At 45.3% G+C, this 25,974-nt stretch overlaps 1 protein-coding gene across 3 annotated transcripts in view; it reads left to right on the top strand.

Moving 5' to 3' along the window:
* Window positions 1–25,974, top strand: part of LOC103126527 (chromatin remodeling regulator CECR2) — a 119,600-nt gene that overhangs the window by 58,358 nt on the left and 35,268 nt on the right. For all 3 annotated transcript variants that reach the window (XM_060191406.1, XM_060191407.1, XM_060191404.1), the window contains exon 2: window positions 15,207–15,301. In XM_060191406.1, coding sequence (XP_060047389.1) covers window positions 15,207–15,301 — 95 coding nt within the window. The remainder of the gene's footprint in view (window positions 1–15,206; window positions 15,302–25,974) is intronic.

Here is a 25,974-nt window from a genome sequence, read left to right as displayed (position 1 = left end):
TCCCTTTTGTTGCCCTTGTTTTATTGTTGTAGTTCTTATTGTTGTTGTTACTGATGTTGTCATTGTTGGATAGAACAAAGAGAAATGGAGAGAGGAGGGGGAGAGAAAGATAGATACCTGCAGACCTGCTTCACCGCTTGTGAAGTGACTCCCCTGCAGGTGGGGAGCCGGGGGCTTGAACCAGGATCCTTTCGCTGGTCCTTGCACTTTGCACCACCTGTGTTTAACCCGATGCGCTACTACCCGACTCCCAAGAGTCCAAAGCTTTATCACTGCAACCACCTCCCGGACCACGACTCATTATTATTATTTTTTTTAAGTGCTGTCAGCATGGTGTGATCAGGGGAGGCAGGCCAGCTTGGTAGTGGGACTTGTGGGAGAGGACTCCCCCCCCCCCCCCCCACACACACACTGTAAGGCTTGGGGTCCTTATCAGTAAGGCTCTGTGCTCCAGGGAAGGTTACCATGCTCTCCCAACTCCTGGCCTCCAGCAGCTTGACTTTCTTGTCTTAAACTCAGAGCCCAGCTAGTTTTCCCTGGAGAGGGGAAGGGCCATACAACTTTGATTATGTGATTACTAAACCTGAACTTTTTTTTCCCTCTCTGTCCTACACAGGACAGTCTTCCCTCTGGAGTGCCTTCTGATGTTGATGGCCTTGATCTCCGCAGTGAGGAGATCTGGTTGGTGGGTTTGGTTCAGTCTTAATTAGCCTTTTGTCCCACCCGGAGGCCCAGGGTGGGGCAGGCTGAGCTCCCTGTGCTTTATCTAGTCTTGGGCTGCTTTCCTAACTCCCAGCCTCAAGGAAATGCCCATTGCTGTGATGAGTGTTCTCTGCCTAGCCAAGCAGCTGTGCTGGCCACCTGTGATAGTCATCTGCAGAAGCTCAGTGCAGGGGGCCACTTGGCCTTCTCTGTTGTTTCAGTTCAGGCTTTTCCTCCAAAGCAACTTACAATCAATAGCCTTAGTGTTGATTTCTGCCAATCTTCTAAAACGATGGCAAATTCAAATTCTTTTTCCTCCGTGCTCTTTGGACTATATTCAGTTTAAACATTTGTTCCCCAAGCATTTGTAACTGGGATTACAGCCCTCCTCCAAGAAATAGACATGGTTAATCACTACACTAAACTCTCGGACATTTGTCTTGCATCGGTGCTGTGCCATTGTGTGTGGGAAAGGTTCTGTTTCTCTTGAAAGCTCGGATGCAAGTGGTTTTTGTGGGGAAGTTAGTTTCATTACTGACAGACCAGTTGTCCGAGTGAAAGCATTTAGTAGTTTGCAATTAAAAGATGTCTTTTGCAGCCAGGGAGATGATGCAGTGGATAAAGCATTCGACTCTCAAACATGAGGTCCTGAGTTTGATCCCCAGCAGTGTGTGTCATTGATGCTCTGCTTTGCCCGCCACCCCCCCAGATGGTCTGCCATCATAGTAGAGCCCCTGGAAAACCTGAATTCCTTCAGAAAGAACTTGAAAAGGTCAGCTCTTAGGTGTTTTGAGTACATGCTTGATTTGGTGAGTTTCACTGTCTAAAAAAAAAAAAAGTGATAAGGAAAAGGAATCTGGCAACTGATTGATTAGGTCAATTTGCATTGAAAGGAGAGGCAGAAGTCCAGGTGAGAAATGTTGTGAGTGTTAGAGCAGTTACCACGGAGAAGTGTTTGCGGACTTAAGAACACTTCAGCATCTCTGACCGGGTGAAGTATTTCCTGCCTGTATTTGCAGTCACACTCAGCTTCCTCATATAGTAATCCTCATAGATCTGGGTAAATGTCATGTGGCTTCAGACCACACTGGAGACCAGTCACACTGTTTCCCACTGAACAAGATTCTCAGTCACAAGGTCTCAACTTTGGTCCTCACCATCACATGTGCCAGAGTGATGCTCTGGTTCTGTCTCACCCCCTTCTAATAAGTAAATATCTTTTTGGACTATTTGTATTAGTGATTTAATGTTGATCTATAAAATTCTAAGATATTAGGGGTATAATTCCATAATGTTCCCACCACCAGAGTTCTCTGTTCCCACCTGTTGTAAATTAATTTAAAAAGAGGTATGGGGGTTGGGGCTGCTTGTGGCGCATATAGAAGAATTCACAGCGGGAGCTGGGAACTGCTTTAATCAATACACGGTTTATTAGGGTGAAACAGGTAAAAGGCAAAATAAGCACTTATCATCAAGGGTTAAGCGTACACTAGGTCTATAAAGACTGAATATGGTTATCAAAGTTTAGTCCCATAAGATAAACAATTATATGCTTTGGTAAAGGTTGCTCATGGCTGTAGAGGGGTCTAAAAGTTTACCCGCTAGCAGAGTCACACGTGCTCAGTTACCAGGAGTAGACATGGCGGATGGATTCCTGGGGCACCTCTGCTGAGAGGCATCTGACCAGGAGAAGCCGCAGCCAAAGAGAGCCCAAGAGTTCTGGCTGCTGTCCTTTTAAGTCTATTCAGCCTACCCACAATGCTTTGCACACCAGCAGTCTGGATTCACCTATAGTCCTCCATACGCCTGTGCAGATCACTGTATACTCTGTCAGCCTTCTGTCGCCAAAGCTGACGTCACCACTGTGTCAGGGCATATAGCATCACCACAATTCCCCACTTTTGATTATAGACATGGACAAGATGTATAGTCTGTATGAGCACAGGAGAAATAAGCAAATCTTCAGTGATTCTAGGGTTACCCCTGCAAGCTCTGCCTTCACCCCCCAGAGTGCGGGCACAATAACTGGGTATCAGATAAGGCCCTATTAGCCTAAAGACTTGTGGTCTAGTATCTGTGTCTAACCCAGAGATGGTCCATCACTCAGGGAGGCTCAGAACAGAATCTTACAGTGGCGTCCCCAAGTTCAAGTAACTCCTGGATGGCAATCATGGCATATCCAGGTTGTTAGACTGTTGCAATCCATGCTTCATGGGAGGAGTTCACAGATGAGAGGGGCTTATCTGCTCAGCATGGGTCCAAGCAGGACCTGTGAATGAGAAACTAGAACAAACACACCCTATGCCCCAAATTAGTAATTTTATTTCAATCACAAAGACTAGACAAATCACGAGGCATCCGCTGGAGAAGAAATAGCTCTGTGGAGAAAAGTAATGCTTAGCAGCTATCTGATTAGAATTATGCAGCACAAAATTTAAAATATATAAATCTCCTTGTATTCTGTTCATGTCTGAGAAATAGCTCTTTAAGGGTACATATGGCCTTCCACAATTACTCATCTAGCGTGGTCATAGTCAGTCTAATAAGAAGCACCTCAGCAGCAAAGGCAGAAAAAGTGTTCACAAACATGGGTTGCTTTCTGTGTGAGAGGTCGCATATAAAGCCTGTAACAGTGTCCACAGAGATAGGAATACATTTCAACTTAGCAAACTGAGCGATGTGTGAAACATCCATTTTTCAGAATCAACATTAAAAAGGTATACTGAGTTAAACACCCATAAAGGGAGGAGTCACACCAGTCTAGGCATAAAGAAACAATGACTCATGCTATACTAGAGAAATATCCAATCATTTAATTAGAGCTCAACACTTAGGTTCTAGAATGTGCTTGAACTAGAGAGGTTAACTAGAGAACAGTAGCAAAACATCTTTAAAAGCTATGGGGAAAGGACACCAAACACTGGTGGATACAGTTTCCATTCCTTCACTTTTGGTTAAACGACTCAGGTGTGTATAACAGCATACCACGATCAACAATGGTTTTAGGATAAACTTGTGTCAATACATACATACATACCTCATCCTCAAATCACTCTTCTATAGAGAGACTAGAAGGTTAAAGACAAGTTACACAGTTAAGCCAACCGATCATTCAGAAGGCTAATTAATAAGCAATAAACGAGAGATTACTTACTTTACTAAGAAAGTGTTGACTATCTCCAGACCCCCAAGATTAAGGCCAGTCCACTGCGCCCTCAGCCAAGCCCCTGGCTCCTGGCAGCACAGGGTCCCTGACCCAATCTCCCCTCTTTCTCCTTGTTGCGACAAAGGAGTGTGCAGCCACTGCAGTAGGAGGTTGTGAGATAGAGACACGAGACGGTGGGACAGAGAAGCTGGGAGAGGACAGCTAGTTTCCGGGTCTCTCAAGGCAAGAGAAGGGAAGTCGGGATGAGAGCAAGCTGCTGGCAGAGCAGCAGGAAGGTGCTGTTGGCTAGACTGGGCGCCCTTGGGCCACTGCCAAGGCCAGCGTAAGGGCTTTGAGAAGACCTTCGTGCCTGGGGCTCCAGGTCCCATCTCCACCATAAATAAGCCAGGGCTGTGCAATGTTCTGGGGAAATATATGCATATGTATTATTTTATTTTATTTTGTAATTTTTATTTATAAAAAGGAAACACTGACAACCATAGGATAAGAGGGGTACAACTCTACACAGTTCCTACCACCAGAACTCCATATCCCATCCCCTCCCCTGAAAGCTTTCTTATTCTTTATCCCTCTGGGAGTATGAACCCAGGATCATTATGGGGTGCAGAAGGTGGAAGGTCTGGCTTCTGTAATTGCTTCCCCACTGAACAGGGGTGTTGGCAAGTGAATCCATACTCCCAGCTTGTCTCTCTCTTTCCCTAGGGAGGCAGGGCTCTGGGGAAGCAGGGCTCCAGGACACTTTGGTGGGGTCATCTGCCCAGGGAAGTCCGGTTGGCATCACCAGAAGCATAATTTTATTTTATTTTTGCCTCACTGGAGCTCAGTGCCTCCACTATAAACCCACTGCTCCTGGAGGCCATTTTTTCCATTTTGTTGCCCTTGTTATTGTTGTTGGATAGGACAGAGAGAAATGGAGAGAAGAGGAAAGACAGACACCTGCAGACCTGTTTTGCCACTAGTGAAGCGACCCCCCCCCCCCACAGGTGGGGAGCTGGGGGCTTGAACCAGAATCCTTATGCTACGTGCGCTTATCCCCCTGTGCTACTGCCCGGCCCCTGCATATGTACATAATTATAATCTGAGTGGTGACTGCTGTAGTAGAGCACATGTGTTACCATGTACAGGAACCTGGGTTCTAGCAGGTTCGTGAATCGTGGTGTAGTGCTGCAGGTGTCTCCTCTCTCTCTCTCTCTCTTCTTCCCTCCCTCCCTCCCTCTACTCCTCGCTCTCTTCCTTCCTCACACCACCAATCAAAAATGAGCCACCAGGAGTGGTGCAGTCACAGACATTGAGCTCCAGTGATAATCCTGATGGTAAAAAAGGAAGTCATCAGGAGTCGCGCAGTAGCGCGTTAAGCACATGTGCCACAAAGCTCAAGGACCGGCATAAGGATCCCAGTTCGAAACCCCGGCTCCCCACCTGCAGGGGAGTCACTGCACAGGCGGTGAAGCAGGTCTGCAGGTGTCTATCTTTCTCTCCCCCTCTCTGTCTTCCCCATCTCCCTCCATTTCTCTCTGTCCTATCTAGCAACGACAACATCAATAACAACAATAGCTACAACAATAAAAAACAAGGACAACAAAAGGGAGAATAAATAAATATTAAATTTTTAAAAAGGAAGTCATCATCAATATTACATATTTTTTAATATACGAAGGTACAGGTCCAGGGCTGTAGCACAGCTGTATAGCACCAAACTTTCATGCATGAGACCTGGAGGTCCTAGCTTCAATTTCCAGGTGCATGACAAGAGCTGAGCAGTGCTCTAATCTCTCCCTTTCATTCAAATGAACATTTACAGACCAATGATCTAGCCTCTCTGGGAGGGGCCTGCTTTGTCATGCGTGCTGCACAGGTGCCAGCCTATCCCATTGCACTGGCAGAGACTTTGATATCATGGTGTCTTCCTCTCCCACTGTCTCTGTCTCTCTCCATCTATGCGATTGACCCAGGGCTGGCAAAATAGGTCACTAGGGTGGTGTTTGGGTATCTGCTCACTACTTGAAAGAACTTTTCAGGGTGTGTGTGTGTGTGTGTGTGTGTGTGTGTGTGTGTGTGTGTGTGTGTGTGTGTGTGTGTATGTGTGTGTGTGTACATGAATCCCTGTAGATGATCAAGAACTAGTAATGGAATGAATGAAGGTAGATGAACCCATGAAGGCAGTAATTTCTGACCAAACACGTTGGTAAAAGAAGTTCAAAGGCTGGACCTTCTTGGAGGTGTTCTTCAACTTTCATGGGATCAAAAACACATTCTTATTCTTCAGATGAAAGGGAAACTGGTATATTCTAGAAAAGTAAGACTTAGAGGTTTTTGAAGTGGTTTTAAAGATGATGAAGGAATTATTTTGTGTGTGTGCATGCGTGCATGTGTGTTTGTGTGTGTGTGAAATGATTATTTCTGGATTAAAAATGCAAATGTTTGTGGCCTAGGAGGTGGAGTGATGGCTATAGCTTTTGATTATACTGGCACTTGGCACTGCATGTGCCAGAATGATTCTCTATTTCTCTCTCCCTACCATTCTCTCTATCTCTAAATAAGTCAATCTTAAAACAAACAAAACAAACAAACAAAAAATCACCAACTTTTGGCAGTAGGGAAATGAATCCATCCAGGGTCAGGACATAATCATCAATCTATGCTTATGACAGCGAACTATAAAGACAAACTTCACAGGCTGCAATTACTGAATCATGATAAAGTTGTTGCTGTATGTGTGTGTGTGTTTTCAATCAAATCACCTCAGCAGTCATCTCAAATGAGCTTTGAGTGAGGCTGTTTCAGGCTGTTGTCCTCCTGATTTCTGTGATCAGTGAAACAAGATGGGTGAGTGTCTAGTAGTCAGTAGGCCTTGCCTTGCAGAATGACACGTTGATCCTTTGAAATTGGCCATGTGGCTTCCACGGTCTTTATGTCTGCCTGTGCCACTTAGCCTGCACCACCTTCTTAGTGCCAAGACCCGGTGACTAATCCCGGAGCTGGGAGTCCAAAGAGGATGAATTAGTCGAGGCGGTAATTTCTTCTGGCCTGATGAAATACTCTGTTCCCAGAGCAAAGTCTCCTCCCTGGCTCTCCCTCAGGACTGGCTGGCTGGATAATTGCACCACTCCCATTTCAGTCAGTGTACAGGTTATCCCCTCTGGGTCAGAGCACTCTCTTCTCTTCACAGAGACCTCACTGTCTGTGTATTTGTTGTTGTTAGTTACAGTCATACCCTGAGTCTTCCTAGCTTGTTGAATATTTTCCAGGTTTCTTTCCTTTTTTTTTTTTTTTGCAATTATCTTTATTTACTTACTGGATAGAAACAGCCAGAAATCAAGAGGGAAGGAGGTGGTAGAGAAGGGGAGAGAGAGACACCTGCAACACTGCTTTACTACTTGCAAAGCTTTCGCCCTGCTGGTGGGGACCGGAGGCTCGAACCCCAGCCCTTGCACATTGTATAACGTGTGCTCAACCAGGTGTACCACCACCTGGCCCTAGACTTCTTTTTCTTTATCATGAGAGGGACAAAGAGACCAGAGCCATCTCTTCATCATTTATGTTGACCTGTGGGCTTCCCCATTCTTATTTTGATTTTTTTGTTTTGTTTTGTTTATTGAATGATTCATTTCTGCATTGCCAGGCCTATGCATCCTGTTACTGAGCCGCACCCCAAGCTCCCAGGTTTCATTGAAAGGTTTATTTATTACTGGGGGGGGGGGGGGGGCAGAACATCACTCTGGCACAGGCAGTGATTGGGATGGAACTTGGCACCTCACGCTCGAGGACACAGCGTGCTGGATGCAGTGTGCATGGGAGGTACTTTTCAGTACCGAGGCCTCAGCCTGTGTTGTCATGTCATCATTGTTAAGGTTTTCCCGAGCTCTTAGAGGCAGCTGCACTGTATGGAGACCCACCTGTGCCTCCCTCCCTGTGGGTTCCAGCAGCCCCTACTCTCCTCTGAAGGCAGCTAGCTGTACTGGTTTTTTTTTTTTATTATTATTATTATTTTGTTTTGACCATCTTCTCTTTTAGATTTCAAGCTGCTTCCTCTTGCACCTCACTTCTTATTATGACAGAGCCTGGCAGCAGTATTTCTTCACATGCCAAGAATCTGTTCACTTCTGTGGCACCCTCCTGTCATCTGTATGTCCACAGTCGAGTGAACTCATTGCGTTTAGAGAGGCTTGCAACAGGATCAGATCTCTGGGTGCTGGGGGCTAGCTCACCTGGTGGAGCACACCCTTTACCGTGTGTGTGTGTGTGTGTGTGTGTGTGTGTGTGTGTGTGTGTGATTACATACACACACGTGTGCTTGTGCTTTGAGCACCTGCAATAGAGAAGCTTCACGAGCAGTGTAGCAGTGTGTGGTGTCTCCCTGTGTCTTACCGGCTTCCTCAGAAGGAAGGCCAGAAATTGCAGGTGTGGAGCCCTTGTGTGCTCCTCCTTCACCCCACCCTTTTTTTCCCGTGTATCTTGATTTTTGCCATATGCACATAGGAGACCGGGCATAATCAGATGTGAACAGCAGGACTTAGGGTATTAAACATCTCAGACCTTAGCTCGTTGTCTCTAAAGCCCAACCCATCTGGCCTCCATTCCACTATGCTGTCTGTCCTCACGTCTGTTTATCAAAGAAAGATAGCATGCTCTTTGCAGGCACTGAGGGGTGGGGTGGGGAGGGGAGGTGGTTAAAGCTCCTTACCTAAAATTTCCTTGTTCCTTTTTCTTTACATACAACCAGTTGTGAAATCGTACTGACCCTGAAGTTCTGCCTTTCAGCTTATCCTTTCTATTGCTGTCATATGTGTGAGAGAGAGATGGACAGAGAGAATCAGAGCAACACTCTGGCATGTTTGGTACCAGGCACTGAACTCCGGACCTCGTGTCTGAGAGTCCGGTGTTTTATCCACTGTGCTACCTACCTGGTCACTCATCCTTCTATTAAAGGGCCAGATTAGGTGTCCCCTCACCTCTCTACCCCTCCTTAACTGTGTGGTTGCAGGCCACATCCAGGTCACCCTTCTAGGCTTAGTTATTTAACTCTTTAAAAGACAGACAGACTGAATGACTGACTGACACATATATGAGGAGGAGGGGGTGGGGGGAAGGAGAATCAGAGCATCACTGTGGCATTTTCACTGATGGGAAGTGACCTTGGGACCTCATGCTTCATGTCCCAGCACTTTGCGTACTGCCCCACGACCCAGGCATCCTAACTTATTTTTAACTACAACACCACTCCCTTCTGGTGGTGGTGGTAACCACGGATCGAACCTGAAGCCTCTGGCATGAAGACGTGTTACGCCATCTCCCCTGCCAGCCCATTTGATTGAAAAAAAAAATCAAATGACTTGTAAGAAGCTGACATTAGTGCCATTTGGCTGCTAGTGCAGCCTTCTGCCTTCAGTGTGTCCTGTGTCCTGGGGGCACAACCTCTGAGGAGCACCCCTCGCCAGGGGTCATAGACTGGGACCAGACATCTGAAGCTGTATCTGCCTGCCAAGGACCTGAGTCCAGGTCTCCTCTCTGCCCAGCACGAACACCTGGGACATCTGAGAAACTTCCCAGCATGCCCTTGCCTTACAGTTTACACTCCACGGTCATTTCTTATGGACTCAGAGCCCCAACACTTTGTTGTTTGTTTGTGTTTTGTTTTGCCTTTAACTTCTGGCATCAGTTTGGGCTGTTGCTGCCCTTTCAGGAAACCCCACTCTCTTCGATACATTTTGTGGGCGTCCCTTGTGTTTCCAGGTGTCCTGCACTGTGTTCCAGCAGTCCTGCTCGAGGGGAAGAGCTGTCAGTTTCCTTTTTGTTGTCACCCTCTAGCCTCTCCAGTGGCACAGCTGTTTCAAGGACAGTTGCACCGGGTGGCCTGGTTGCGGCCAAGCAGGCCTGCTAGCCTTGGGGGACTCCTGGGACAAATCTGCTTGGCCAAGTGAAAGTGTGATAATAGGGAGTTTCGGGTCCTTCCCCATTATGCCCACTCAAGCTGATTTATACTTTACAGTCTAAATTGGCACGGGGCAGGCCCTTGGGATTAAATTAATTTATACCAAGTTAGAAAGCATCAGCTGCCCAAGTCAGGGGTGCCTTCTGGGGGCTGGTGTGCTTAATTCTTGGTGCATTCTGAGCCCACAATCCAGGCATTCTCTCTGGGCTAGCAGCTGGGGCAGTCCTTCAAGGGGGCCTGCTTTGCATGTCCTTTGTGCTCGCTTCGTTCTGGGTCCCACACAGAAGCCCGGATCTTGAAGACACTTGCTCCGTTTCAGTTGTTTGCAAATGAGGAATCAAACACAATATAACATCCACGACTCTTTTCCCTGGGTCTCTTTACCAAAATGCATGGCAGTGGTGCAGATCTGCCATCTTGGCCTTTTTAGGAAAAAGATGAAAGAAAGTCTCTACACGGATTAGTGTATCAAGCAACAACAATAACCTTTAATGTTAGCTAACAAAAGGTGGCAAGTGGGTGGTGGCTGTACGGGAAAGGAGCTAGCCGCATTCTGTCACTTGACTGCCTCTAGCCTGGACATTGTCTTTGTTTATCAAGCAGGAGGGCTCTCAGAAGGGAAGAATTGTGTTTTCCCCCAACTCAGGCCACAGCCCCCAATTCCTTTCCTCTGTTGCCTTGTCAGACTTGGGAGCTATTCCCTTGCTGAGTCCCGAGTTCTTTTTTTTTTTTTTTTTCTTTTCCCAGCAGCCACTGCACAGCTCAAAGGATTTGTTCTGGAGGGTGGAGGAGGTGAAATGATGTTAAACAGACTTGTCCCTAATGAGCTGTGACGCCAGCTGCAAAGAGGGCAAATCCTGTTACTCCCTCCAGCTACTCTCTGAAGCTGAGGATTCAGAAGAAGCCCAGCACCCCGGCTCCCTTCTCTGCGCTCATTTGCTGGCTTCCCGCCCTCCCTCCCCCCCTCATGTCTCAGTGCATCTTGGCAGAGTTCAGATTTCTGCGCTCACAGCTCAGTGCTCATGGTGAAAGGAAATACAAAAGGGGAGGAGAGCGAGCGGGTGGAGGTGATGTGGGATTTTTTTTTTTTTTAAGAGGGTATTCCTTATTGCCTTAGTCTGAGGCTTAAGCTGTGGGTTGAAGCAGCCTAAATAGTAGCGCTTTGAATAACCTGGATTTCCAAAATAGCTCTTCGGAGGGTAGTCTTATTGGCTCACAAACATAGTAGGCTGGGTATTAAGAGCATCTGAGTTGCTGTCGTTGAGAAATCTCCAAATCTTTACATCAACCCGTGGTGGTAGATACTTTTAATAGAGTTTTTTTTTTTTGCCTAAATTGTTTTTATGGCACCTGCCCTAAATTAAGTCTACAACTATCTTACCCGGATGATTCAGTGTTGTGAAGTAGTTGTTTTCATAATGCTGTGAAACAGAGCTCCAGAATCTTTTCACCTTCCAAATCTGAAGCTCTGTCCCCATCCAAGCAGGAATAACTGAAGAACTGAGAAGTCAGCTCTCGTGTTCCGCACGATCAGGACTTCCTACTTCAACAATCATTTATAATTGAATCGTGTATTCATTTGCTTGCCTCTTTGTTTATTTGAAACTGTCGGGTTAACAGTTACTAAGTGGGGGTGGAGCTCCCCCCCCCCCCCCCCCCCCGTTCATTCTAGTCTCCACTACTGCTTCATTACAAGTTCAGAGCTGCGGGGGGGGGGGGGGGGGGACAGTCAACGTTCTCGAGTAATGTGGTCACCTCCAAATTAGTGTGGGACTGCATATTGTTTGGTAATTCTCTATGCAGCTTCTGACTCGTGAGGCCTAAGAGCATAAAAGTGCACTTTAGAAGCAATTACATATTTTATGTCCGTTTTCTTAGGGATTTAGAATGGCTCTTTTCTGTGGGCAAGATGGCAGGTCAAAGACAGGGTTGAATGGTATCTCTAAACATCACGGGGCTCTTCTTGCCTCTGCTGCCCTTGGAGAGGTGGTGAGTAAAGCCCTCTAGGTTCTAGTTGGAAGGATTGTGGGGGAGATTTTTTTTTTTTTTTTTTTTTTAAGATTTATTGAGAGAGAGGAGGCAAGAAAGAGCCAAACATCACCCTGGCACACGTGCTGCTGGGAAACGAACTCAAGACCTCATGCTTGACAGTCCTGTGTGGCATCCACTCTACTACTTCCCAGACCACCTAGTTGGAAGAGCTGATTCAGTAGTCCAGCTGCTCTGCCCAGGGAGCAACTCTCTGTAGTTGCTAACTCACTGGATCATAGGCAAGCCTGTTTCCTGGCGGGGGGGGGGGGGGGAGTATCAGTCCTGCTTGACCTGCCTGCCAGGCTCGAACAACAATGAAACCTTTAGGGTTTTGGCAAAGTGTGCTAGAGAAACTGTCACTTCTGCTGATAAAGTTAAAGCAACTGTGACTGAACCCAGTCACCGGTGGCCTGAGTATTGTGGAGGGCAGGAGATATGGCCTGACAACTCTCATTCTTTACTAGACCTCAGACTTCCAGATTCATATTAACTGCAGTTGTTGACATGTTCTCATGTGGTCAGGAGACATCACTTTATCCTCTTTTTAATTTTTTAATATTTATTTATTTTCCCTTTTGTCGCCCTTGTTTTTTATTGTTGTTATTATTGTTGTTATTGATGTCATCATTGTTGGATAGGACAGCGAGAAATGGAGAAAGGAGGAGAAGACAGAGAGGGGGAGAGAAAGATAGACACTTACAGACCTGCATCACCACCTACTCCTGCGGGTGGGGAGCCGGGGCTCGAACTGGGATCCTTACGCTGGACCTTGCTCTTGGCGCCACCGCTCGACTCCCGACTTTATTCTTTCCTCTGTAAGTTATGTCATCATCTGTAAACACAGCATCTTACAGAATTAGGACATTAATTTACCCTTCAGTCCTCTGCCTCCCAGCAACCTAGAAGGGAGGAATTAAAACAATAGCTTAGGTTTGTGAATAAAAGATTGACTTGCTGCAAATGTGAATAGTTTAAAACAATTCTTAGACTTGGAAAGGCTGTACAGGGTTGCTAACTTGACCTCCACTAACTTCTACAAGTGACCACGATCTTAGTTACTCCAGATTGGAAACTCCCGGTTTACCTGAGAGTAAAAAGTGGGATTAAGGCCATTTCCCTCTTGTCACTCTTGTCTTTTTTCTTTTGTAAATTTTTTAAAGTATACATTTTATTTATTTATTTGCTAGAGATAGAAATTGAGAGGTAGGGGAAAGACAGAGAGATGCCTGCAGCCCTGCTTCACCACTTATGAAGCTTTCCCCCTGCAGGTGGGGGACCAGGGGTTTGAACCCAGGACCTGGTACACTGTAATGTAATGTGTAACCAGGTGCGCCACCGCCTGGCCCTTTCACTCGTGTTTTTTTGTTTTTATTTTAGCCTCCAAGGTTATTGCTGGGTCTCAGTGCCTCCAATACGAATCCACTGCTCCTGGAGACCATTTTTCCCATTTTGTTGCCCTTGTTGTTGCGTTTGTTGTAGTTGTTGTTGTTGTCATAACTATTGTTGTTGTTGGATAGGACAGAGAGAAATGAAGAGAGGAGGAGAAGTCAGAGAGAAAGCTACTCCCCTGCAGGTGGGGAGCCGGGGGCTTGAACCAGGATCCTTACATCGGTCCCTGCGCTTTGCACCATGTGTGCTTAACCCACTGGGCTACCACCCAACTTCCTTTTTTTTTTTTTTTTAAATAGTGAGCACAGAGTAGATGCTTGGTTTACTTGAACAGGTGGACAGTACATTTCAACAGGTTTCACAGCCCAAAACAGGAACTGTAAATCCTGCCCAACTGTCATCTACATAACTTGGTTATAATCACAGATCATAACTAGACAAAGGTCTGTGACACCTGCTCTTAGTATTATCATTTGAACATGCTTGATTGAGGTCACTGTAAAGATGTGATTCAGAGTCTTTATGTTAAAGATGAAGCTGGCTTCTGAGAGTTCCGTTTTGTATTTGAGAGCATTTCATGTCTTTTTTTTTTTTTTGCATTATTCTACTTCTTTTTTAAAAAAGATTTTACTTATTTATTAGTGAGAAAGATAGGAGAGAAAGAACTAGACGTCACTCTGGTACATGTGCTGCTGGGGACTGAACTCAGGATATACTGTAGAATATACTGGGGAGGTAGTAACACAGTGCTTATGTGGCAGACTTGATCCCAGAGGCTCTGATGTCTGAGGTTCAATCCCCTACACCACCATAAGCCACAGCTGAGCAGGGCTCTGGTAAAGATAATAATGTTGTTTTCTTAGTCCTAGGATACATGTTTCCATTCACTCAAATCTAACTTCTTCAGTGCAGTTTGTGTTGCTTTTACTTGTGCTGATGCTTCTAGCAAGTTTCTGTCCCATGATGTTTTTAGAGCATCTCAAACTTGAGGGGGTTTCAAAAAATAGAAAAATCAGTGGCATGATTATCCCTCTTTTAATTACTGGCTTGTAGTTCATGTTCAAGCCACACACCCTATCTTCTACGTGTCTCTTGTCCTCAGAGTGATTAATGAGATGTTGAATTTTTTTATTCTTCTGAGAAGGACAGCCCCATTTGTGAGCTTATAAGTATAAGCAGAGTGGGAAATGCTGTCCCTCCAGTGGCTAGCCTGCACTGAGAATGCATGCAAACTCAGCATCAGGAGACTATGGCTTGGGACATAGTCTGCCACTCCAGTCAGCCTGAAATTTCACACTGTCTCCTGTTGTTCCAGTGACTCCTGTCAGCTGACCTTTGCTAAGAATACAGTGTGAAGACCAACTTGAGTCTTTATTATCTACCTGAACCCCAAGGAAGACAAAACACATCTCACCTAGGAGCAAGGCAATTTTCCTAGACATTACCTCATTTTTCTCCAGATGATGTAAGATTATTCCCAGTTCTGGCAATCCCTTTTTATCAGTTAGGTTGTATAGTAACCCACAAATAGAAATCTCCCGTCGCTTACTATCCGTGTGCGCCTCCCCCCCCCCCCCCAAAATGTTCTGTTAAGGCTTTACAGGTGGCTGACCTGTTGAAACACTCAGGTCAATGAAAAAGTATTTTCTAATTCATTGCATGTATGCTCTTGATTCTCGTGCAGCTCAAATAGAAGGAAGGCACCAGGGTATGTCACATCAGTTATGTGCTCTGGTGGTGTGCAACTAACGCTTATGCAAAGATGTGTGTAGCTTTGTTGTGGTGTATGCAGCTTGTTGAAAACAGTGGGAGAAAGAAACCCCAGGGGCAAATGAACCATGAGCTCTTCAGTAACTGAAAGGAGGGCAAATCTGATCCCAGTAGCACTTCTGCTGCTCTGATCAACCATTTGCTTGCCGGTGACTGCAGTGGGGGGTGTTGAATTCTAACACGCTTCTCACCTGCTCATCTCCCTGTCCTCTGCAGGAGTTGGAAGCTGCTCTGCACAGAGATGATGTGGAGTTTATCAGTGACCTGATTGCCTGCCTACTCCAGGGTTGCTACCAACGAAGGGATATCACGTGAGTGATTCTGCTCTGGCTACGTATTTCTTGCAGAGAGCATTGATTAACCAGTCGCTGGGTCAATCTACCATAACAAACTGGAAGTGCTTGTTAGCCAAGATGAACAAATGGACCTCCATGCTGGTGTTTGATTCTTTCTGCATTTGGTTTTAGTTTGCCGTCTTAAATCTAGATCCCTTATTTTTATATCCACCAACTAACATACTCAAAGTATAGATTTTTTCCCCCCTCACTATATAATTTTTATCTGACCTATCGGTAAAATGTTACCATAAAATTAAAAATAGGGAGTTGGGTGTTAGCGCACAAGGTGCAAAGTGCATAGGCCAGCATAAGGACCCCGGTTCGAGCCCCTGGCTTCCCACCTGCAGGGGAGTCGCTTCACAGGTGGTGAAGCAGGCCTTGAGGTGTCTTATCTTTCTCTCCCCCTCTCTGTCTTCCCCATCTCTCTCCATTTCTGTCTGTCCTATCCAACAACAACAACATTAATAACTACAACAACAATAAAAAAACAAGGGCAACAAAAGGGAAAATAAATAAATATTAAAAATGTATAAAATATTTTTAAAAAATTAAAACTAGCTTTGCTATAGTGCCTGTGTAGACAAGGAAGCTCCCTTGTGTGGTTGCATTTTCTTGATTCCACACTAATTTCATATTTTCTCTTGCCTACTACATTCCTATCCTACTACAAGGCACACTCGAAGCTGAGACAAAATCAGAGTGTCTACTGTTTGACTGTGCAGTGTCACTCGGGGGCTTTTCAGACTCTTAATGTTGGTTCTTTCTCTTAGATGTCTGTTAGGGCTGGGAAACTAGGCCCAGTACAGATGTGGCCAGCACTTGTACTTCTTAGTTGAGTAGAAGGTTGAATTGCCCGTTCCTTCTCAGGCTGAACGCTTGCATTCCTTGAAGAAAGATTATTACATTCAAAATACATTGTCCTCTTCATTATCCAGATTGTGCTAAACATAGAAAGAAAAAGAAATCGGGAGTCGGGCGGTGGCGCAGTGGGTTAAGCGCGCGTGGCGCAAAGCGCAGGGACCGGCGTAAGGATCCCGGTTCGAACCCCCGGCTCCCCACCTGCAGGGGAGTCGCTTCACGGGCGGTGAAGCAGGTCTGCAGGTGTCTATCTTTCTCTCCCCTCTCTCTCTGTCTTCCCCTCCTCTCTCCATTTCTCTCTGTCCTATCCAACAACAAAGCAACGTCAACAATGGCAATAATAACCGCAACGAGGCTGCAACAACTAGGGCAACAAAAAGGGGGAAAAATGGCCTCCAGGAGCGGTGGATTCATGGTGCAGGCACCGAGCCCAGCAATAACCCTGGAGGAGAAAGAAAGAAAGAAAGAAAGAAAGAAAGAAAGAAAGAAAGAAAGAAAGAAAGAAAGAAAGAGAAATCATCTAACATCTTTTTTCCTATTTATTTATTTATTTCCTTTTGTTGCCCTTGTTGCTTTATTGTTGTAGTTATTATTGTTGTTGTTGGATAGGACAGAGAGAAATGGAGAGAGGAGGGGAAGACAGGTGGGGGAGAGAAAGAGAGACACCTGCAGACCTGCTTCACCGCCTGTGAGGCAACTCCCCTGCAGATGGGGAGCCGGGGGCTCGAACCCGGCGCCTTACACTGGTCCTTGTGCTTTGCACCACGTGCGCTTAACCCACTGCGCTACCGCCCGACTCCACATCTTTTCTTTTGATCATTTTTACTTATGATTAATAATAGGTCACAATATTGCAAGATTATAGTGTCTAGTTCCATAGCATACTCCTCACTAAAGTCCTGTATCTCCACCTCCCCACCTCCCAAAGAGAGCCACCACAGTTCTCACACAGTCTTGGAAATAGCTTGCTTACTTCTGTTCCACCCCCGCCTCAAATTCATGTGTATCTGATCTCTAGATTCCACATATCAGTGAAGCCATCTAGTAGTTGTTTTTCATCTCTTATTTCCGTAAGCTTCATCACCTCCAGTTCCATCCATTTTTGTCCCGAAGGACACAATCTCATCTTTTTTTTTTTTTTAATTTTTTTTTTTTCCCACCGCCCAATCTCCATATCCCACCCCCTCCCCCAATAGCTTTCCCATTCTCTATCCCTCTGGGAGCATGGACCCAGGGTCATTGTGGGTTGCAGAAGGTAGAAGGTCTGGCTTCTGTAATTGCTTCCCCGCTGAACATGGGCGTTGACTGGTCAGTCCATCCTCCCAGTCTGCCTCTCTCTTTCCCTAGTAGGTTGGGTCTCTGGGGAAGCTGAGCTCCAGGACATATTGGTGGGGTCTTCAATCCAGGGAAGTCTGGCCGGCATCCTGATGACACCTGGAACCTGGTGACTGAAAAGAGAGTTAACATACAAAGCCAAACAAATTGTTGAGCAATCATGGACCCAAAGCTTGGAAAAGTGGAGAGGAAGTATTAGGGAGGTACTCACTGCAAACTCTAATCTCATCTTTTTTTCATTGCATAGTATTCTCCAGAATATATAGCCCATAACTTCTTTAGCAAGTCATCTCTTAGTGGGCATTTTGGCTGTTGTGAATAATACAGCTCAGAACACAGCATTTCAGTGTCCATTGGATAAATGCCTAACAGAGAATCAAAGGTAATTCTGTTTTTACTTGTCAAAGGGTTCTTCATATAGTCTATGGGTGGCACCAGTTTGCATTCCCACCAGCAGTGTAACAGAGTTCTACCATCCAACTATTCAAAAGGTGCTGATTGAGGTTTTAATATTTTTCTACCATTATCAATACTTTGCATCCAGCAGTTGGGTTTTTTCAAAAAATATATATTTGTTTATTTTTGAGAGTAGGGGGAGAGAGCCAAAGCATCACCTTGGCATATGTGATGCCCAAGGATTAAACTCCAGACCTTCTACATGAGTGATCAACACTTTACCACTCCAGGACACATATTGTGTTTTTTATTAGAACAGTTCTTATAATCACCTTTATATATGTTGCTAGCCAGTTCTTATAATCACCTTTATATATGTTGCTAGCCAGTGGACACTTGTCTCTGTGTTCACCGTCATGAGTACGCTGTATTCCATAGCCTTGGGTACCCAGGCTTGTGCCTCCAGCAGCCCGTCCCTGGTTTACATTGCTGAACCTTAACAGATGTGACCAGTCAGGATTTTTTGCCCAACTGCTAGGCTTCCCTGCAGTGATTTCTCCACTTTACTTTGACCCGCCCGTGCATGAGAATCCGTGTTTGCACAACCCTCACTCTGGACGTTGCCCACTGTGTGCTGACTGTCAGACACTGACTGAGCAAGCAGGCACACATGTGCTCAGGGTCTTCCTGACTTATATTGGGGAAGGTGGGTCACTAACTATTATAGTAATCGTTGCAACAGCTGTGACAAGTGATCTTTTTCAAAGAAGATGTACTTAGTAATGCCAGAGGGGGAAGGCAAGAGAGAGAGAGAGAAAGAGAGAGAGAACCAGAGCATCACTCTGGCACTTGCAATGCCGGGGATCAAACTCAGAACCTCACATTTGAGAGTTTTGACTTTTTCCCTCTGCATCACCCCCCAGGCTACTATGATAACGGTTCAGAAGTAAAAATGCAGAGTGTTACAGAAAAGACTATTTTAAAGTAAAAATACAGATGGTGTAATATAGGTATGTGATCTGAGCTGGACCCCTTCTGGGGGAAAGCTCAATTGCTAGTGAATGCAGGAACAAATGAATGAATTCATCACAGCATTGTCGACAGAAAGAATGCTTACTTGGCATTTTGATTCCCTCAAGGACTGAGTTGAATCGGGTTTCTGACACAGCTTTTGAGCTGCATACTTTGCCCCCACATGTTAAACTTTAATTTGTTGGTAACATCAGAAATGTAAGTTCACATTGCCAGTCCCCGTCCATGGCTTTTTCAGAAAGATCTAGTGGTCTGTCACGCATCGAGGTTCTTCTAAGCCAGAGGACAACAGGGCCTTGTGTTTGTCCTTTGAATGATTCCTTGTTATTCTTTCCTGCCAAAGGCCGGCTGTCATCACTCACTATCGGGTTTCCTCACCCTCCTTAGTCTTCTCTTTACCTACTTGTCTCCAGCAAAGACTGGAGCTCCAGGGACCCACAGCACAGAAGACAAGGAGGCCAAATAGGGTGGGTCAAGGATTGGGAGGGTGTGATTTGAGTAAGCATTGGGGCAGATTTGAGTAAGCATTCTGGGCAAAGGGAAAAGCAGGAAGAAGTTAAGCAAGAGAATAGAAGTGGGCAGTCAAGGGCCAACTGACTGGACTTGGCACCTCTGATCTGGACCCAGCATTCTTCTGCAGCTGAGGAGCTAGCTCAGTGGGGAGCACCCAGGGCCCACATGCATATAACCCTGCATGTGTTGAAGCTTTGTGTGTCTGTCGGCCTATCTTTGCATCTCTCATAATGACAAAAATAGTTCAGGTAGATAAATAAAATTGGTCTTGATGCACTTAATCTAGGAGACGTGGTGCTTCGATCTTGCCATTTTCTGTGAGGAATATGCTGGTGCTGCAGAGTCAAGTGTCTGATGAAGCCCACAAGCATCCTTCCAGAGTTGCTTCTGTACACCTTCATCAAAAGCGTGGCTTGTTTTATCTCGGCTCTTTAACGTTCTGGGGATTTTCATTTTTGTTGCTGTTAGTCAAATCCTGTTGATACTCCAGTGCTATCGAAAGGGCCCGGGATGACGCTCTGTAGTGGTGCTGAGCACGGTCGGAGGACATGACGCCACAGCTCCACAGGCCAGAAGCTGAGTGCCGTTTGGGTGGGTGTGTCTGGCCTGTGAGGTCTAACTGCCAAGGCAGTGATCAAGGTGGACCCACGGGCGCGTTTCGCCAGACTCGGCTGAGGCAGGGCCCGTCCATGTGTGTGCTTCTTAACTGCTGAAGCAGTGACCGATAGAGGAGCAGAAGTCTGTGTACTCATGCCTTACCTGTGGAGGGCTGCCTGGGGTGCCATCAGAGCCCAAGTCTGCAAGCTGCTGAAAGGCAGTTATTCTGTCTTTGTGACACACAAGTCCTCCTCCCGCCCACTGCTGGCCCCCATTGCCAGCTCCACGGGTCACCCCAGCCCCTCTGCTGCTTTGCCCCCTCAGCATGGCCATGTGTCCTAAGGCCTGGGACTCTGATAGGACACAACCATGGGACCCACACTCCTTTACCACATTCTGTTAATTAGAACAAGCAATGGACACGTCCCGCCTCTGAATACCAGGAAGCAGACATCATCTGGGCCTCTTAGAGACAGCATATTCCAAAGGTATATTTATCTATGAGAAAGAGAGACAAACAGCATCTCTCTGCAGTGTCAGGAATTGAACTCAGAACCTCACGCTTCCCAATCCAACATTTTATCCATTGCACCACCTCCCAAGACACACGTGTGTTTTATTACTACAATATTGATCATATCTTATTACAAACGCCAGAGTAAAATCGTAAGATGTATGTTTGCATCACTCACCTTGGTTACAAGCATTGCAAAACAGGTACATTCTCCAAGAAGCTATTTGCCCCGTCCTCCCTCCACAGAGGATTTTTAGCAAAGATGCAGTCTATCTTTTAAAGATTTATTTATGAGAGAGGGGGGGGGGGATAGAAGAGGGAATCACAATGCCACACTGGCATGCATGATGCCAAGGATCAAACTCTGGACTTGATTTTATTTTTTCCTTTGATGCAGTCTTGTCGCAGTATCCATTATCTTTCACCTGCATTTGTTATTTATCAAGTCAAGTAGTGTGTTAATTAGAATTACAGAACTAAAGTACATTGATCATGGACTAATTTACAGAGAATTAAAAGATCTTCCATCTTCATAAAACTTGAACTCAGGCCTCTAACTCAGACCTTTTTATAGTCTCTTTTCATATAAAATCAATTCATCAGTACAAAGGGGAAAAAAAAAACCCTGCTTTTAACAGCCCAATAGAACAGTATAGAGCGAACCTGCCCTCCCGTCGTCAGAAATGGGACACAGACTGAGGCACACTGCCCAGCACTCTTGCTCTTTCCTGTTCTCCTACCTCAAAGGAGTGACTAGTTGCCTCACACTATATCTTCCTATCAGATTATGCCAGCTCATCAGTCACATGCAAATTTCCTATTCCTTTCTGTCATTTCTTTCTTTTATTTTTATTTTCTGTTTTAGCTAGAACACTGATCAGTTCTCATTTTCGATGGTTCAGGGGATTAAATCTGATACCTCAGAGTCTCAGGCAGGAGAGTCTTTTTGCATAACCATTGTGTCATCTCTCTGAGGCCTACTTGTTTCTTTTATGCCATTTCCACAACTTCTGCCTTTGTACATGTAGACATTAATATTTGGCAGTGGTACAAAGTTTGCCTAATCTAAGCAGTTCTTTTATTTTTCTTCGTTTCTTCTTTTTTCTCTCTCTTTTTTTTCTTTTATGAGAAAGAGACAGAGGAGAGACCAGCACCTCTCTTTTTAAAATCAATTAATGTATTTATTGGATAGGGACTGGGAAGAAGGAAGATAGAAAGGGAGACAGAGGACACCTGCAGCCCTGCTTCACAACTCGTGAAGCCCCCCCCCCCCCCCCCCCCCGTGCAGGTGGGGACCAAGGTTTGAACTCAGGTCCTTGCACACTGTAATGTGTTTGCTTAACCAGGTGTGCCACCCACACCCCTCTTTTTTTTTTTTAAAGATTTTTATTTCTTTTTTTATAATTTATTTCTTTATTGGGGAATTAATGTTTTACATTCAACAGTAAATACAATAGTTTGTACATGCATAACATTCCCCAGATTCCCATTTAACAATACAACCCCCACTATGTCATTCATCATCTTTCATGGACCTGTATTCTCCCCATCCACCCACCCACCCCAGAGTCTTTTACTTTGGTGCAATACGCCAATTCCATTTCAGGTTCGACTTGTGTTTTCTTTTCTAATCTTGTTTTTCAACTTCGGCCTGAGAGTGAGATCATCCCATATTCAACCTTCTGTTTCTGACTTATTTCACTCAACATGATTTTTTCAAGGTCCATCCAAGATCGGCTGAAAACGATGAAGTCACCATTTTTTACAGCTGAGTAGTATTCCATTGAGTATATATACCACAACTTGCTCAGCCACTCATCTGTTGTTGGACACCTGGGTTGCTTCCAGGTTTTAGCTATTACAAATTGTGCTGCCAAGAACATATGTGTACACAGATCTTTTTGGATGGATGTGTTGGGTTCCTTAGGATCTATCCCCAGGAGAGGAATTGCAGGATCATAGGGTAGGTCCATTTCTAGCCTTCTGAGAGTTCTCCAGACTGTTCTCCACAGAGGTTGGACCAATTGACATTCCCACCAGCAGTGCAGGAGGGTTCCTTTGACCCCACACCCTCTCCAGCATTTGCTGCTGTTCCCTTTTCTGATGTATGACATTCTCACAGGAGTGAAGTGATATCTCATTGTTGTCTTTATTTGCATTTCTCTGACAGTCAGAGACTTGGAGCATTTTTTCATGTGTTTCTCGGCCTTTTGGATCTCTTCTGTGGTGAATATTCTGTCCAGTCTTCCCCCCATTTTTGGATGGGGTTATTTGTTGTCTTGTTGAGTCTGGCAAGCTCTTTATATATGTTGGTTATTAAACTCTTGTCTGATGTATGGCATGTAAAGATCTTCTCCCATTCTGTGAGGGGTCTCTTGGTTTGGGTAGTGGTTTCTTTTGCTATGAAGAAGCTTTTTAATTTGATGTAGTCCCATAGATTTATACTTGCCTTAGTCTTCCTTGTAATTGGATTTGTTTCATTGAAAATGTCTTTAAAATTTATGCAGAAAAGAGTTCTGCCAATATTTTCCTCTAAGTATCTGATAGTTTGTGGTCTAACATCCAAGTCCTTGATCCACTTGGAATTTACTTTTGTATTTGGTGAAATACAGTGGTTCAGTTTCATTCTTCTGCATGTTTCAACCCATTGTTTCCAACACCATTTGTTGAAGAGACTCTGCTTTCCCCATTGAATAGTCTGGGTCCCTTTGTCAAAGATTAGATGTCCATAGGTGTGGGGAGATTTTTATTTCTTAATTCACAAGAAAGACAGGAGGAGAGACAGAAAGAACCACACATCACTCTGGTACATGTGCTGCCGGGGATTGAACTCAGGACCTCAAGCTTAAGAGTCCAATGCTTTATGTATTGCACCACCTCCTGGACCACCCCTCTTTTTTTTTTTAATTTGAGACCAGCACCTCTCTGGCATATGGGGTGCTGGGGTGGAACCTGGGCCCTAATGCCTGCAAGTTCTTTGCCCTCCCCAGAACCACCTTCTTACAGACACCAGGTCACAGTCCCATTGCACCACTGTCAGCTCATGCTAATATTATCTCTTTTGAAATAAGAGGTTAAGTTTTGTGTGTGTTTTTTTTAATCCTTTGCTTGACCCCCGAGAGGTTAAGATTTACTAGAGAGAGAACCAGAACACCACTGTGCCACAGACAGTGCTAGGGACAGAATTCAGAACTTCATTACCCCGCCCCATCATCTTAATTCAGGAGCTCCTATGGAGCATTCTCTGCACGTCGGGTAGTGTGAAGTCTGCACGTCCCTCAGCACTGCAGCTCAGCTAATGCGTCTGGTACACATCACTGCTGGCTAAGCCTTCCCGCTCGCAGCGTGTTGTGTGCCGGTCAGTGTGATGTCTGCACTATTCATCCCACTCCTGTGTGTTCCAAATTGGGAGAGAGGGTCTAAATTACACTCCGATGTACAAATCTATCGCCGTGTGTGTGTGTGTGTGTGTGTGTGTGTGTGTGTGTGTGTGTGCGCGCGCGCGCACTTGTTGCTGGAGTTCTGTGCCGCTTTGCAGTTTGAGACCAGTATGAGCAAAGCCACCTGAGAACATTGATGTGCAGATGTAGAAGTATTTGTTTTCATTTCTCTTTTTTTTTTTTTTGTTTTCCCCAGCGCCCTGCTCAGTTCTGGCATATGCAGGTGTGGGGCAGCGTGGGGGGGGGGGGGTTTTGAACCTGGGACTTTGGAGCCTCAGGCACGAGTCTGCAGAACTGTTTTCATTTCTCTAGGAAATCGCTGGGTCCGATGCCTAGAGGGTGTCTACACACCAGACGATTCCCAAGCCACGCTACTAGTCCTACGCCATAGGAACGACTGGTTGTTCCGTGTTTGTTGTCTTGAATGTTGCTGTTTTTAATTCTGCTGATACTCCCTGCTACCGTTGGGGAGCCACCAAGGAAAAACAAGCAAAGTTGCACAAAGGGTAAAGCAGCAAGTTAGACTTCTGTGCCGGAGAGGCCCAGGAGGTGGCAGCGCGGATAAAGGGTTGGATTCTGCAGCCAGGAGAGGGCCACAATGAGTGACCTGTTGGAGCCCCAAGCGTGAGCTCAAGCATGAGTTCAGTCCCTGGCCAGAGTTATGCTCTATCTGTCACAAATAAAAAAGAATAAATAAATAAATAAATAAATCTCTAAAAAGGGAGCAGGGGTGGTTCTGAGTTTGATCACATGTGCAAGAATCCTCTGTTTCTCCCTTTCCTTTCTCTATAATCACAGCATTTGTGTGTAGATGTAATCTGACTTCTGGAGCAGTTTGCTCAGCTTTCCCAGAATAAATATGCCAAGTTTCATTCCCTCTGGAGGACTATAAGGGTTTCTTTGTGTTTCAGTCAACACCTGTTGTATGATGACCCTTGTGTGTATTTGATTTTAGTTATTCTGATAGATATGAAGTGACATCACAGTGTGCTCTTGATTTATATTTCCCAAAGGATCAAAAGCATCTTTTCCTATGTTTCTTTTTGATTTTTTGTTCCTGTGTTGGTCGTTTTTTAAAAAAAACATTTTTTATTTATTTTTTAAATATTTACTTATTTATTCCCTTTTGTTGCCCTTGTTTTATTGTTGTAGTTATTATTGATGTTGATGTCATCGTTGTTGGATAGGACAGAGAGAAATAGAGAGGAGGGGAGACAGAGAGGGGGAGAGAAAGACAGAAACCTGCAGACCTGCTTCACCGCCTGTGAAGTGACTCCCCTGCAGATGGGTAGCCGGGGGCTCAAACTGGGGTCCTTAGGCCAGTCCTTGCGCTTTGCGCCCCTGCGCTTAACCTGCTGCGCTACTGCCCGACTCCCCTTATTTATTTTTTTAAAAATATTTATTTATTCCTTTTTTTGCCCTTGTTTAAAAACACTTTATTTATTCCCTTTTGTTGCCCTTGTTGTTCTATTGTTGTAGTTATTATTGTTACTGATGTCATTGTTAGATAGGACAGAAATAGAGAAGGGGAGGACAGAGAGGGGGAGAGAAAGATAGACACCTGCAGACCTGCTTCACCGCTTGTGAAGTGACCCCCCCTGCAGGTGGGGATCCTGGGGACTCAAACCGGGATCCTTATGCCGGTCCTTGCGTTTTGCACCACGTGCGCTTAACTCTCTGTGCTACTGTCCGACTCCCTTTAAGAAACATTTTTTACGTATTTATTATTGAATATTGTATCCCTGGAGAGTAGCTATTACTTAAATCAATGTTATGCCCTGGAAGCCATTTCATAACCATTAAAATTAAGCATTTTATCAAACGCTTCTTATAGAGCTGCTACCAGCTGCTTCACTTGGACCCAGAATCACTGCCCAGTACCCGTGTTGTGTACGCCAGCCTCACCTGGTGTATGGCTTGGATTCTGTTTACTTCACAACAGGCTGCAATCCACGTTACCA

Source organism: Erinaceus europaeus, chromosome 5 (assembly GCF_950295315.1).
Source record: "Erinaceus europaeus chromosome 5, mEriEur2.1, whole genome shotgun sequence".
Taxonomy (NCBI): domain Eukaryota; kingdom Metazoa; phylum Chordata; class Mammalia; order Eulipotyphla; family Erinaceidae; genus Erinaceus; species Erinaceus europaeus.
This window is presented reverse-complemented; position numbering and strand designations above follow the sequence as displayed.